Source organism: Bombina bombina, chromosome 5 (genome assembly GCF_027579735.1).
Source record: "Bombina bombina isolate aBomBom1 chromosome 5, aBomBom1.pri, whole genome shotgun sequence".
NCBI lineage: Eukaryota > Metazoa > Chordata > Amphibia > Anura > Bombinatoridae > Bombina > Bombina bombina.
This window is the reverse complement of record NC_069503.1, coordinates 43,475,187-43,487,495: the sequence shown is the minus strand read 5'-3', so window position 1 is coordinate 43,487,495 and position 12,309 is coordinate 43,475,187. Positions and strand designations below refer to the sequence as shown.

The window sequence follows — 12,309 nt, the reverse complement described above, 5'->3', positions numbered from 1 at the left end:
TAATACATAGTTACAAACGCTGCTGCACAGAGTGGTAAATACACGTGCACGCCCCAAAGCTCATATAATATCAGCCTCCTATGTTTACTCTTTAACTAAGGAAACCAAAAGAACAAAACAAATCAGATAATAGAAGGGAATTGCAAAGTTAGGTGAAATTGCTGCTCTATCTGAATTATCAGCGTTTAATTTTCACTGTCAGATTTTTCTTCTGTATTTGATGATGTTTTTCAAATTATTCTGTGATATTGTGTTTTTAATTATACAAAAAAAATACTGGTCTGGATTCCAATCACTTTTTATTTTCATGAAAAAACATTACATATAATTATATAGTAAAAAGCAGCACTACATGATATATGCACACAATGGTATAAATATACCTAACACTTGTGCTCTTGATACAAAGGGATTTATCAGACATATAATGTTCCCTTTATATATACAGTATATGCTATAATTAGTTCTTGTGGCTTCTAACTAACATGAAAACATCTAACAGACATAATATCAAGTTACAGAACATGACACACATATTACATACCCAGTATACATGTAGGTTATAGTAGCCATTTAAATTAAACTGATTATGATCATGTATGTACCAGTTACTGATATTGTGTCTCATGAAATAAAATCAGTTTCCCATCAGTAATTCCTCTGGTATATAACATGTACGACGCTAAACATCTATTGCTATAAGAAAATGTTTATCCACATGATGTGCACATTAAATATATCTCGCAGATGTCAATCATTTGAGACTGATGTTCTTGTTTATATAATTATCTAACACTCTATTCATATAAATACTCTTTATTCTGTAAATATAATCATTTTCTCCCCTATGTAAAACAAACGTACAACTCCTAACACTAGCATATTAATAAACAAAACTGGGGGTGCTTTGGTGTTGAATGGTTGTGTAAACTGGTCAGTATGAGGACAGATCTGTATATTCCTGTGTGGTGTTTGGATTCTATCGCATTGATATGAGAGAAACTGAGGTGCACATATATAGAGGAACAAAGGACAGCAGGAGAGCTCTTCCAATCTGGAGCTTTTATAACTGGGATTAGAAAGTATTATTTACAATAGGATCCTTTTTGATGCTTCTATTTCGAGAGTTTGTCCTCCTTAGGATAATTTAAAAAAAGGTTTGTACACACTGTATATAAAGTTTATTTGTGTGTAAATATTTGGTGTTTTGTGATACCCGATTTCAATAAAAACCTTTTTTCCAATTTCTAAACATGTGAAAGGTTTCTTTCCTTGTAAATCCTTTCATGTTTTCTCATATTACTCAATTGTGTAAAACATTTTCCACACTCTGTTCATGTGAAAAGTTTTACCCCTGTGTGAATCCTTTCATGCCTTTTCAGATGACCCTTTACTGCAAAACATTTCCCACACTCTCTACATGTGAACGGCTTTGCTCCTGTGTGAATCCTTTCATGAGTATTCAGAGTACTCTTATCTGTAAAACATTTCCCACACTCTCTACATGTGAACGGCTTTGCTCCTGTGTGAATCCTTTCATGAGTATTCAGACTACTCTTTACTGTAAAACATTTCCCACACTCTGTGCATGTGAAAGGATGTTCTCCTGTGTGACTCCTTTCATGAGTTTTCAGCTCACTCTGTTGTGTAAAACTTTTTCCACACTCTGTACATGTGAACGGCTTTTCTCCTGTGTGAATCCTTTCATGAGTTTTCAGATGACTCTTTACTGTAAAACATTTCCCACACTCTGTACATGTGAACGGCTTTTCTCCTGTGTGAATCCTTTCATGAGTTTTCAGACTACTTATATTTGTAAAACATTTTTCACACTCTGTACATGTGAATGGCTTTACTCCTGTGTGAATCCATTCATGCTTTTTCAGATGATCCATTTGTGTAAAACATTTCCCACACTCTGTACATGTGAATGGCTTTTCTCCTGTGTGAATCCTTTCATGAGTTTTCAGACTACTTATTTTTGTAAAACATTTTCCACACTCTGTACATGTGAAAGGCTTTTCCCCTGTGTGAATCCTTTCATGAGTTTTCAGACTACTTATTCGTGTAAAACATTTTCCACACTCTGTACATGTGAAAGGCTTTTCCCCTGTGTGAATCCTTTCATGAGTTTGAAGCTCACTCTTTTGTGTAAAACTTTTTCCACACTCTGTACATGTGAAAGGCTTTTCCCCTGTGTGAATCCTTTCATGAGTTTTCAGCTCACTCTTTTGTGTAAAACTTTTTCCACACTCTGTACATGTGAAAGGCTTTTCCCCTGTGTGAATTCTTTCATGAGTTTTCAGCTCACTCTTTCGTGTAAAACGTTTTCCACACTCTGTACATGTGAAAGGCTTTTCCCCTGTGTGAATCCTTTCATGAGTTTGCAGCTCACTCTTTTGTGTAAAACTTTTTCCACACTCTGTACATGTGAAAGGCTTTTCCCCTGTGTGAATCCTTTCATGAGTTTGCAGCTCAATCTTTTGTGTAAAACTTTTTCCACACTCTGTACATGTGAAAGGCTTTTCCCCTGTGTGAATTCTTTCATGAGTTTTCAGCTCACTCTTTTGTGTAAAACTTTTTCCACACTCTGTACATGTGAAAGGCTTTTCTCCTGTGTGAATCCTTTCATGCTTTTTCAGATGACTCTGTAAAGTAAAACTTTTTCCACACTCTGTACATGTGAAAGGCATTTCCCCTGTGTGAATCCTTTCATGAGTTTGCAGCTCACTCTTTTGTGTAAAACTTTTTCCACACTCTGTACATGTGAAAGGCTTTTCCCCTGTGTGAATCCTTTCATGAGTTTTCAGCTCACTCTTTTGTGTAAAACTTGGTCCACACTCTGTACATGTGAAAGGCTTTTCCCCTGTGTGAATTCTTTTATGAGTTTTCAGCTCACTCTTTCGTGTAAAACTCTTTCCACACTCTGTACATGTGAAAGGCTTTTCCCCTGTGTGAATCCTTTCATGCTTTTTCAGATGACTCTGTAAAATAAAACTTTTTCCACACTCTGTACATTTGAAAGGCTTTTCCCCTGTGTGAATTCTTTCATGAGTTTTCAGCTCACTCTTTTGTGTAAAACTTTTTCCACACTCTGTAAATGTGAAAGGCTTTTCTCCTGTGTGAATCCTTTCATGCTTTTTCAGATGACTCTGTAAAGTAAAATATTTTCCACACTCTGTACATGTGAAAGGCTTTTCCCCTGTGTGAATCCTTTCATGAGTTTTCAGCTCACTCTTTCGTGTAAAACATTTGCTGCACTCGGTACATGTGAGTGGTTTCTCTCCTGTGTGTATTTTGTGGGGTTCTAGTAGACGAGACTTCCATCTAAAGCTTTTCTCACATTCTGTAGATTTGAAAGGTTTCTCCTTTGTATGAATCATTTGGTTAGACTTAAGACTTTTCCCTTCTTTAATATGTTTTGAAAACTCAGTAAATGTTTGTGGTTTATCCTCTGGGATAATAATTTCACTAGATAAGACATAAATGTTGTCCTCTTGTTTGATAACTAAATTACTCTCTGTACATAATGATTGCTGCCAAGTTCCTGCCAATTCACCATTGTCTGTTAATATCTGCAGTATTGGTGGCTAAGATTTTTGGAGTTTGCTGTATCATTCTGATGCTTTCTTTAGTGAAGGATGGATATGAACTATTCACGTGTTTGTCTACATAAAAAGAAATGGAATAAAGAAAAATAAGACTGTTTATTCATTATAATATAATCCATCTCAATAAAAAAAAAAATTTATACTCAAAAATGCCAACTGTTTTGTATTATTAAATGTATTTACCTGTAAATCACAAATTAAAAAGGATGACATAGAATGTAAACATTACTACATCATAGTAACCTAAATGACTGAGTTGTGGGTGTTACACACATGGGAACAAGGTAGGCATAAGTGCAGTTATGGATGTTCCATGAGCGAGGTCAGGGCAGGGGAAGGTGGAGTTGTCGGTGTTCTGAGTAATGAACCAGGTCAGGGGGTGAGGTTAGGCAGTTGTTGGACATGGTATGTCTTAAAGGACAGAGGGGGGAGTAGTATTTTTTACCCTCCTCCTCAGCCCAATGGAGTTTGCTCCATCTTTAGAACGTCACTGACACAAATGTACTTAAAGATGCAGATATAAATATAATAGTTTATATTTGTTTAATGCGTGATCTATTTTCCCAGTAATTAAAGTCAGCATAATATCTATTTTACTCACCTAACACATATGAGTTCATGCTGATAACAGGCTCCAATGTCTGTGCTCAGGAAGAAGGTTCCCTTATTCACTCCAGTTACATCAATACCTGATATCTCTCAGTGCTCTGGCCGTGTCTGTAAAAAGTATATTAAAATGGTTAAGACAGATTATAATAAATAATGGTTCTGATTAACTGTACGTATGGTATAATTACATTACATGTGATACAGATCAGCTGATTAGGTTATTACATATGTGCTATTGATTCAGCACAAGCATTTAGTATGGTTAACTATGTGGGTGTTATAATTGCCCCTTAAATATGAATCTTCCCAGAGCTATACAACATAATGGTAGAAAATCTATTTAAGTGGGACCATATCACAACTTTATAAATATATTATAATCTTTGTTTTCTATCATTTATATGAAACAATATTTTCTCCTGAAATAAATGTTTAAAATCAGTTGTTTAAATATTAAGTTAAATTGGATACTGCAGTATTGGTAATGTACTTCCTACTAATTCTCACTGTTTTGTCATGTGCTCCACCCCCAGTCCTTTAACTTCTCTTGGTCATGGTCAATACTGAGTTGTCTTAAATCACACTGCAAGATAGGCACTAAAATGTTCATTTCAATTGTTATCTTGGATAGAGTTAAGAAAAGAAACATTTTTTGTTTACAAGGAATGATAATATAATGAGATGTGTTCTTTTGGCAAATTCAGTCCATTTAAAAAGGACCATAACATATAGAATTACAAAATCAACAGAGGCATAATAAAACTACAATGCAATAAAACCTACTTCTCTTTTTAAAGTCATAGTAAATTGTTTTCTGATAAATGTAGTTCTGCACCTGTACCATGTGACAGCTATCAGCCAATAACAGACACATATTTGTCATTTAAAAGGCTGTGTACAATTTAATAATGGAAATAAATTAAACAGCAAACAGTTATTTTTTTATTAAAATTGTTTTTTATTTAATATTTCAAGAATGAACACAACATGAATAACATTGCCACATAACATTTGTGGAATGTAGTTAAAGTAAAATATAAATACAAATTACAGTCACTGTTGATAACATAAATTAGAGGCACTATAATCAGCATAGCCGTCTGACCGTAAAGAAATGAAGGCTAATTCTAAAGAGGGGGAAAAGTAGGAGAGGAAATAAGGGGGGGGAGGGGGAGCTGGGGGAGATGAGAAGAAGGTTTTGTGTCACAGGTACTTTTTAGGTTATATTGTTGTTTTCTGGTCCCATATAAATATGATGTCGAAGATAAAATCAGCTTTACCTTGAAAGCAGTAGTGGAGTTTTTCCAAAGAGAGAACATGATCACTTCCTTTAGCCACATTTGTAAGGTGGGTGTTGTCGCTTTTTTCCAAAATGTAGGTATTAAATCTCTTGGCGCAATTTATCATTCATTGTAACAATTTGATATGATAGAGACAAGAGATTTGGGGGAGGTCATTGAGGAGTATTATGGAAGGGCGAAGTTTGAGTGTTGTGCCTAATATTGAGTTAATGTGTAAGGTGATGTTTTCCCAAAATGTTTTTATCTGAGGGTAATGCCACCAGATATGGGAGAGTGCCTATTTCACTGCAATGTCGCCAACACAGTGAGGAGGCACCAGTGAAGATACTGTGGAGTCGGTGGGGTGTGAGGTACAATCTTGATAGAATTTTGCAGTTAAAGGGACAGTAAACCTTAAAAATAATGTTATATAATTCTGCACATAGTGCAGAATTATATAACATTATTTAGGTGCTATAGCCATAAACGCCTTTTTTACCTTTTAATTTGCTAAAAATATGGCGCTTTTACAGACCCGCTCTCTGCTGAGCGGGTCTGTTATTTTTAGTCAGCGCATCGGGCCAGCTGTATAGTCACAGCCCGGCCCGACCGCGCCATAAGACTAAGTGCAGCTCGCTCCTGTGACAGGAGCGAGCTGCACTTAGTGCTATGGCGCGGTCGGGCTGGGCTGTGACTATACAGCTGGGCCGATGCGCTGACTAAAAATAACAGACCCGCTCAGCAGAGAGCGGGTCTGTAAAAGCGCCATATTTTTAGCAAATTAAAAGGTAAAAAAGGCGTTTATGGCTATAGCACCTAAATAATGTTATATAATTCTGCACTATGTGCAGAATTATATAACATTATTTTTAAGGTTTACTGTCCCTTTAAGTTCTACAATGATTGGGGAGATGGATGCTTTCTAATTCAATTTAAAGATTTTGCTTCATTGCTCTTCCGTAAATATTTCTTGCAGTTCATTTTCCCACTTAGTTATGTATAGGGGTTTATGTGTTGGGAAGAAGCCTCTAAGCATACTAAAAATAAATACATAAGGATTCAAATGGTGTGTTAAGTCTAACGAAATTTAGCTTATGTGGATTTATTTGGATTGCGTGACAAATTTGAAGATATGCAAACCATTTGTGAAAAGGTGTTCCTATATGTTGTAAGTCATTTTGCATTCTGAAATATCCGTCTTTGAACAGTGAAGATATTGGTAGTTGTTGTAATTAATCGGTTATAGAGATTGTTTGTGTCAATTCAAGCTGGAGGAACAATGGGTGTCCCTAGAGTGGGGTGAGAGGGGATATTTGGCTTGAGATTGTGTGATTTAATTGGATGGTTTTGTCCCATGTTTTGAGTGTGCTTGCTACATAGTAGTCGGTGGTGCATATTGTTGGTCTGTATCTTTTAGGGATAAAACACATCTCGCCCCAAAGAAGGAACATTGGGGAGCACTACTTCTAGTTGGACGCATGACTTAAAAGGGTTGTTATGATTCCATGCAGCAATACGTGCTAGATGGGTAGCCCTAAAGTAGTCAGGTTGGGAATTCCTAGGCCGCCATCTTCCCTGTTTAGGTATAAGGTCTGTTTTGCTACTCTTGGTTGGTGGTATGACCATATAAATGTTTCCATTTTTTTCTGTTGTGTTGTCAAATAGTGAGAGTGTAGATCAAGTGGGAGTACTTGAAATAGATAAAGGTATTTTGGGAGGATTGTCATTTTTACAGCATTTACATGACTTCTGGATATCAGTTTGTAATGGAAGATAATTTAAATTGAATAGCTCTGGTGTAATATTGATGCCTAGATAGCGTATAGGAGTTGGAGATTGAGAATAGGGTGTTTGAAGTTATATATGTGGTTTTGTCTGTCGTCAGGTTAATGGGTAGGAGGGATGATTTGTCCATGTTGATGGAAAAGTTAGAGATCACTTTATATGTATCAAGTTCTTTTAGGAGAGTGGGGATGGATGTGCTTGGGGAGCCTATGGTGAAGATGTCATCTGCATACAGTAGGCATTTTTGTTCTATGGGGCCAAATTTCAGTCCTTTGATGTTTTGATTACATCAGATATGTGTAGCAAAAGTCTCAATCATAAGGGCAAATAGGAGGGGTGATAGGGGCAACACTGTCGGGTACCGTTTTTAATAGAAAATTCATCCGAAGTTTAGTCATTAGAGCGGATTACAGCAGTAGGGTTAGTGTATAGGGCCTTTATTCTTGTAATTAATTTGGTAGAGAACCCGAATTTCGACAAGATGGACCACATGAACTCCCAGTCCACCCTGTCAAACGCCTTCTCAGCATCCGTAGAGAGCAAAATAATTAAGTTTTCCTATTATTGGAGTAATGTAGAGTTTGAAGTACACAAATGGAATTGTCTTTGGCTTCTCTGCTCTGGATAAAGCCCACCTGGTCAGTATGGATGAGGCATGGTAGGACTTTATACGAGTGGCTAGAATCTTAGCAAATTTTATATCTATGTTCAATAGGGATATTGGACTATAGTTACCTACTTGATCGGGCATTTGCCTGGTTTTGGGATCACCGATATGGTGGCCTCCAAGAGGTGTTGGGAGAGAATACCAGTCTGGTCTATCAATTGGAATAGAGTAAAGCATTTCGGGCTTAATTCTGTTTTAAGGAGATGGTAGAATTTGGGGATGAAGCCATCTAGGCCTGGGGCTTTCCCGGGTGGGAGGGATTTTATAGCCATTAGAATCTCTTGTATATGGAATGGTTGGTCCAAGGTGGAGAAGTCTTCTGCTGTAAGGGATGGGAGGTTAATATGGGCTAGATAATCTGTAATCAGATTTGTTTTAGAATTGGGATCGCACGATTCTAAATTGTATATTGATGTGTAGTATTAAGTAAAGTTCTGTAGTATGGCTCTACTATTGAAAGAGGTGCGTCCCCTAGGGTGCGTCCCGAATGGCTTTTTTTTTTTTTTTTTTTTGAGGGATCTAGCTAGCATTGGACCCATTTTATTTTTTTTAACAAAAAACTTTGCTTTCATTGTGAGGGAGCACAAATGCACATTTTTAATTATATAATTATTTAAAGTGTCTCTGTCCCGCTGTTGAGGGGAAGTCGGATTAAGTTTATGTGCCAGTTTGGATTGCATAAGTTTAGAGGTAAGAGTATTATATTGTGCAGTTCTTTGTTGACGTTGTCTCTTCGCGTGTTTGATGAGTTCCCCCCATATATAGCATTTGTATGTTTCCCAATTGTTGGAGTTAGAAATGTCGAGGGGATTATTAAAGAAAAGAATTCAACTGTTCACTCCTTGATGTCAGTAAGCATGAGTGGGTCTGAAAATATAAGATCATTGAGCCTCCAGCTTGGACGGCTAAGTGGTATAGAGGACCAAGGGAAAGTGTTAATCACTGTGCTGTGGTCTGTCCATACCGTATGTGTTATCTTAGAATCTTTTAAGTTAGATAGTGTAGTTTGGTCACAAAGTATGTAGTCAAGGCAGGAGTAGGAGTTTTGTGGATGTGAGAAGAAGGTGTAGTCCCAAGAAGTGGGATGCATAATCTGCCAGGTGTCATATAGTGGAAGGGTTTGGAGAGCATGCCAGTTAGTCTTTGTTCGTATATTTCCCATATAAGATTTCCCTGTGGATGTATCTATTGCTGGGTTGAGTGGAAAGTTCAAGTCTCCTCCTATAATAGTCGGGCCTTTAGCATTATCTATTAGTTGGTTAAGTGCCTTACGAAAAAAGGTGGGTGTGGGTTGGTTGGGGGCGTATATATTAGCTATTGTGGGGGGTCTACCATATAGTAAGCTCACGATTATTAGAACTCTACCGTCAGTGTCAGAATATTTATTTAGTAGTTTAAAGGAGGTGCCTTTTCTGATGGAGATACCCATACCATTATAAAGTACTGGTCATAGTAATATGTAGACAGTTTGGGTTCATTGGTTTTTCTAAAGTGTGTTTCTTGGTTTAAAAGGAAGTCAATTCACTTTTTATAGAAGTCATGGAAGGCAATTGACCTCTTTTCTGGGAATAAGAACCCTTTGACATTTTGCGTTGCTATTGTAAAAGTTTTAAGTGTTACGTGTTTACTGATTTATTTGCGTGTGTGGGAGGTATTACTATGGGGATCAGATATGACCAAGAGAGAGCAAAACCTTAATATGTGTGGTTCTATCAAAGCAGAAGTGTCGTATGTACCAGATAAATATTGAAGTTGGCTAAAGGGAAGGGAGGGGTAAGGGGAAGAAGTGTTAGAATAAAGTTAAAGAAGGTGAGGAATAAGAATAGAATTAGGCTTAGTAATCTACTTTACTGGGGAGAAGGGGGCTAGATATGGTATGTTGAAACCCACCACCGGTGGATATGAATTATTGCATGGTAACAAAGTTGGGTGGGGAAACAGGTTATAGTACACCAAGGAAGTTTAGTGACCTGGTTCAAGTATATTGAAAAAAGGGGGACAAGGGTATTTATACTCTAATGAATGGCATAGCATGAGACAAAAGATAAATAAAATACAAAAACCTCAGTAATCCTGACATTTAAATATTGTAAGGACTACAAACATGTGTTTGAGAGCACAATTGGAAACTGCATTACTATGTCAAATCAACATTAATAACAACATGAACAATGTTAAGCAACGCTGAATAATATTTCATTATCATAGTAGGTAATAGTTATCAACATTAAGAATGAAAGAACGGGGGGGCGGAGCCAGCTATGGTCGGAGCAAGACGCACATGCTAGGTGCTCTCCCTATCTAAAGCCCTATACCTGCACAAAATGCCGGCAAATCACCTTTAAGTATATACCTTTATTACCCAAACCCTACACACCTGACTAGAGTGAAGATACAGGCAGTTGCACACTTAGAGGCGTTTTTTTTCCTACCACAGTCTACGCTACTGAAGCCGGACCGGGCCAACGCTACAGGCTTAGTCAGAGAGGTTGATTCCCAGAGGGTCGGGGCTCCGCTCTGGGGGTCGCTCAGCTCTACCCTCCTCTGCTAAAGAACGGTAGATGGGACCCGCTTTAGACCGTTGAGAGACCTCATCTAACCCCAGCGGTACCTGAGCCACTCCGGTACAGTAAGCCTGACCCGATACCCAGCCTTTCCTGCATCTTGCTCCGGAGGGCCGGGGACCCGCTCCGGAGTCTCCTACCCCCACAGAACAGTCGCGGACAAGCGGCGCAGCCCCACAGCTCTCTAGAAGGGTCCGGCGCTATCAGAGGTGATTACGCTGCACCTGAAACCCGTAGAGATACAGAGGGGGTTTGTGACCACACGAGACCTGACCTGATTGAGGACAAGAGGAGACCCTTTCACCTGGAGGTGCTGCTCGACCCAGACTGCTTGATCCTGGCATAAGTCCTAAAGCCCAATCATCAGACACCGGTGCAGAGACAAAAGGGCGTGAACAACGGCCATCTTGCGCCTCTGCACCCACTGTAAGCAGTGATCGGCTGTACATGGGGCCTATACACCTAAGTTGCCCTAGTGCCTGGGGTTTCCACCCCCAGTACCTCAAAAATTTCTAAGAAGACTAGTGGAGTGCAGAGGGGATATCCAGAGCACCGGACATACCTGAGTGAGTAGCGTTGCAGTTTTATAGGGCCCTGTGGGGGTCTGCCTAACCCAAGTGGCCTGGGGGGGAAATCTATAAAATATAGAAAAGCCACACAGTCGCTTTATTTTTTGAACTGCTTTTATAGTACACAATAAGCCTCATATTACATTAACACTGATCAATCGCCTGGGTGGGGTTGTCTGTACCCTGCGGGAACCTTCTGCCTCCAACAGACATAATTTTGGTCACTTTGTCAAAGACAGCTAGCCCTTTGTGTACAAACCTACACTAGCATACAAGACTGTGCACATTTGACTCTTCAAGCAGCATCTGAAATAAATTCTTTCACTCCTACAGTTCACGATTCTGCAGGGCACACTAGATGAACTGGAATCCTTGTGTACAAGTTGTGGTGTTTTAAGCTGCTGCGCCAGCATTATAGTCTTTGGGCCTTGAGCCCAAAGTGGAGTGTATATATGCAATGTTTGTTTAATAACGCTATTGCTTTTTCCCTGTAGGTTCAGTTGCATAACACTATTTATAGTGACCCTGCATACTAACTCTATTGTAGGGGTTAGATTTCCTTTACTTATTAGGTGTTAGCAACTGTAAACTGAGGTGGGTCAATCTCTCACTGCATTTCTAACCATCTATTTTTTGCAGGTCATCACTGCAACAGTTATTTGTGCTGCAATATAGTTAAGTGTGTACCAATTAAGGCAGATCTATACTGGTTAACCTATTGGGCTCTATACTTCAGGCCCTGCACCTACAGTTAGGGACTGGAGTTCTTTCTGACCAGATACTAGAAATTGTGGAATACTGATTTCATCTGGGACACGTTTAAACATATAGCACAAATTCTCTCCATAGGTGTAAGTGGGCCCTCTCCTCCCCTTTCCCGTCAGGCCAGTTCTGACGGGTCATATCCCTTTCCCTTTTCCCCACACCGTCCTATGGTGACAACTCCCCTGGGAGAGGGCAGCAAAGAAAAAGTAAAGAGAAAAGGGAAAAAAAGAGAGGATACAATTTAAAAAAAAGTTAAGGGGAAAAAAAAAAAAAAAAAGTTAAGGGAAATCAAAAGCGCTATTGTTAAACCTCTGGTGGACGGGGGTGGTTCCCCCCCCCCCCCGTATGGGGGACCTATATTCAGTGTATCTAATCCTGTGTCCTATAAGTGCGTCAGTTCATAAAATGTCAGTTTAAGAAGGGCCCTATGTGCCCCCCCTACGCATCACTTAAGTAAGA

General features: G+C 38.8%; 1 protein-coding gene across 2 annotated transcripts in view; it reads right to left on the bottom strand.

Moving 5' to 3' along the window:
* LOC128659796 (oocyte zinc finger protein XlCOF6-like) overlaps positions 1-12,309 on the bottom strand; it is a 306,991-nt gene that overhangs the window by 176,436 nt on the left and 118,246 nt on the right. The window contains exons 2-3 of one of the 2 annotated variants that reach the window (XM_053713368.1): positions 4,213-4,328; positions 1,423-3,668 (exon numbers count right to left, since the gene is read on the bottom strand). In XM_053713368.1, the coding sequence (XP_053569343.1) occupies positions 1,423-3,383 (1,961 nt within the window). In that variant the 5' untranslated portion in view covers positions 3,384-3,668; positions 4,213-4,328. Of the gene's footprint in view, positions 1-282; positions 3,669-4,212; positions 4,329-12,309 lie in introns of those variants that run through there. The other variant, XM_053713367.1, reaches the window with a different exon arrangement.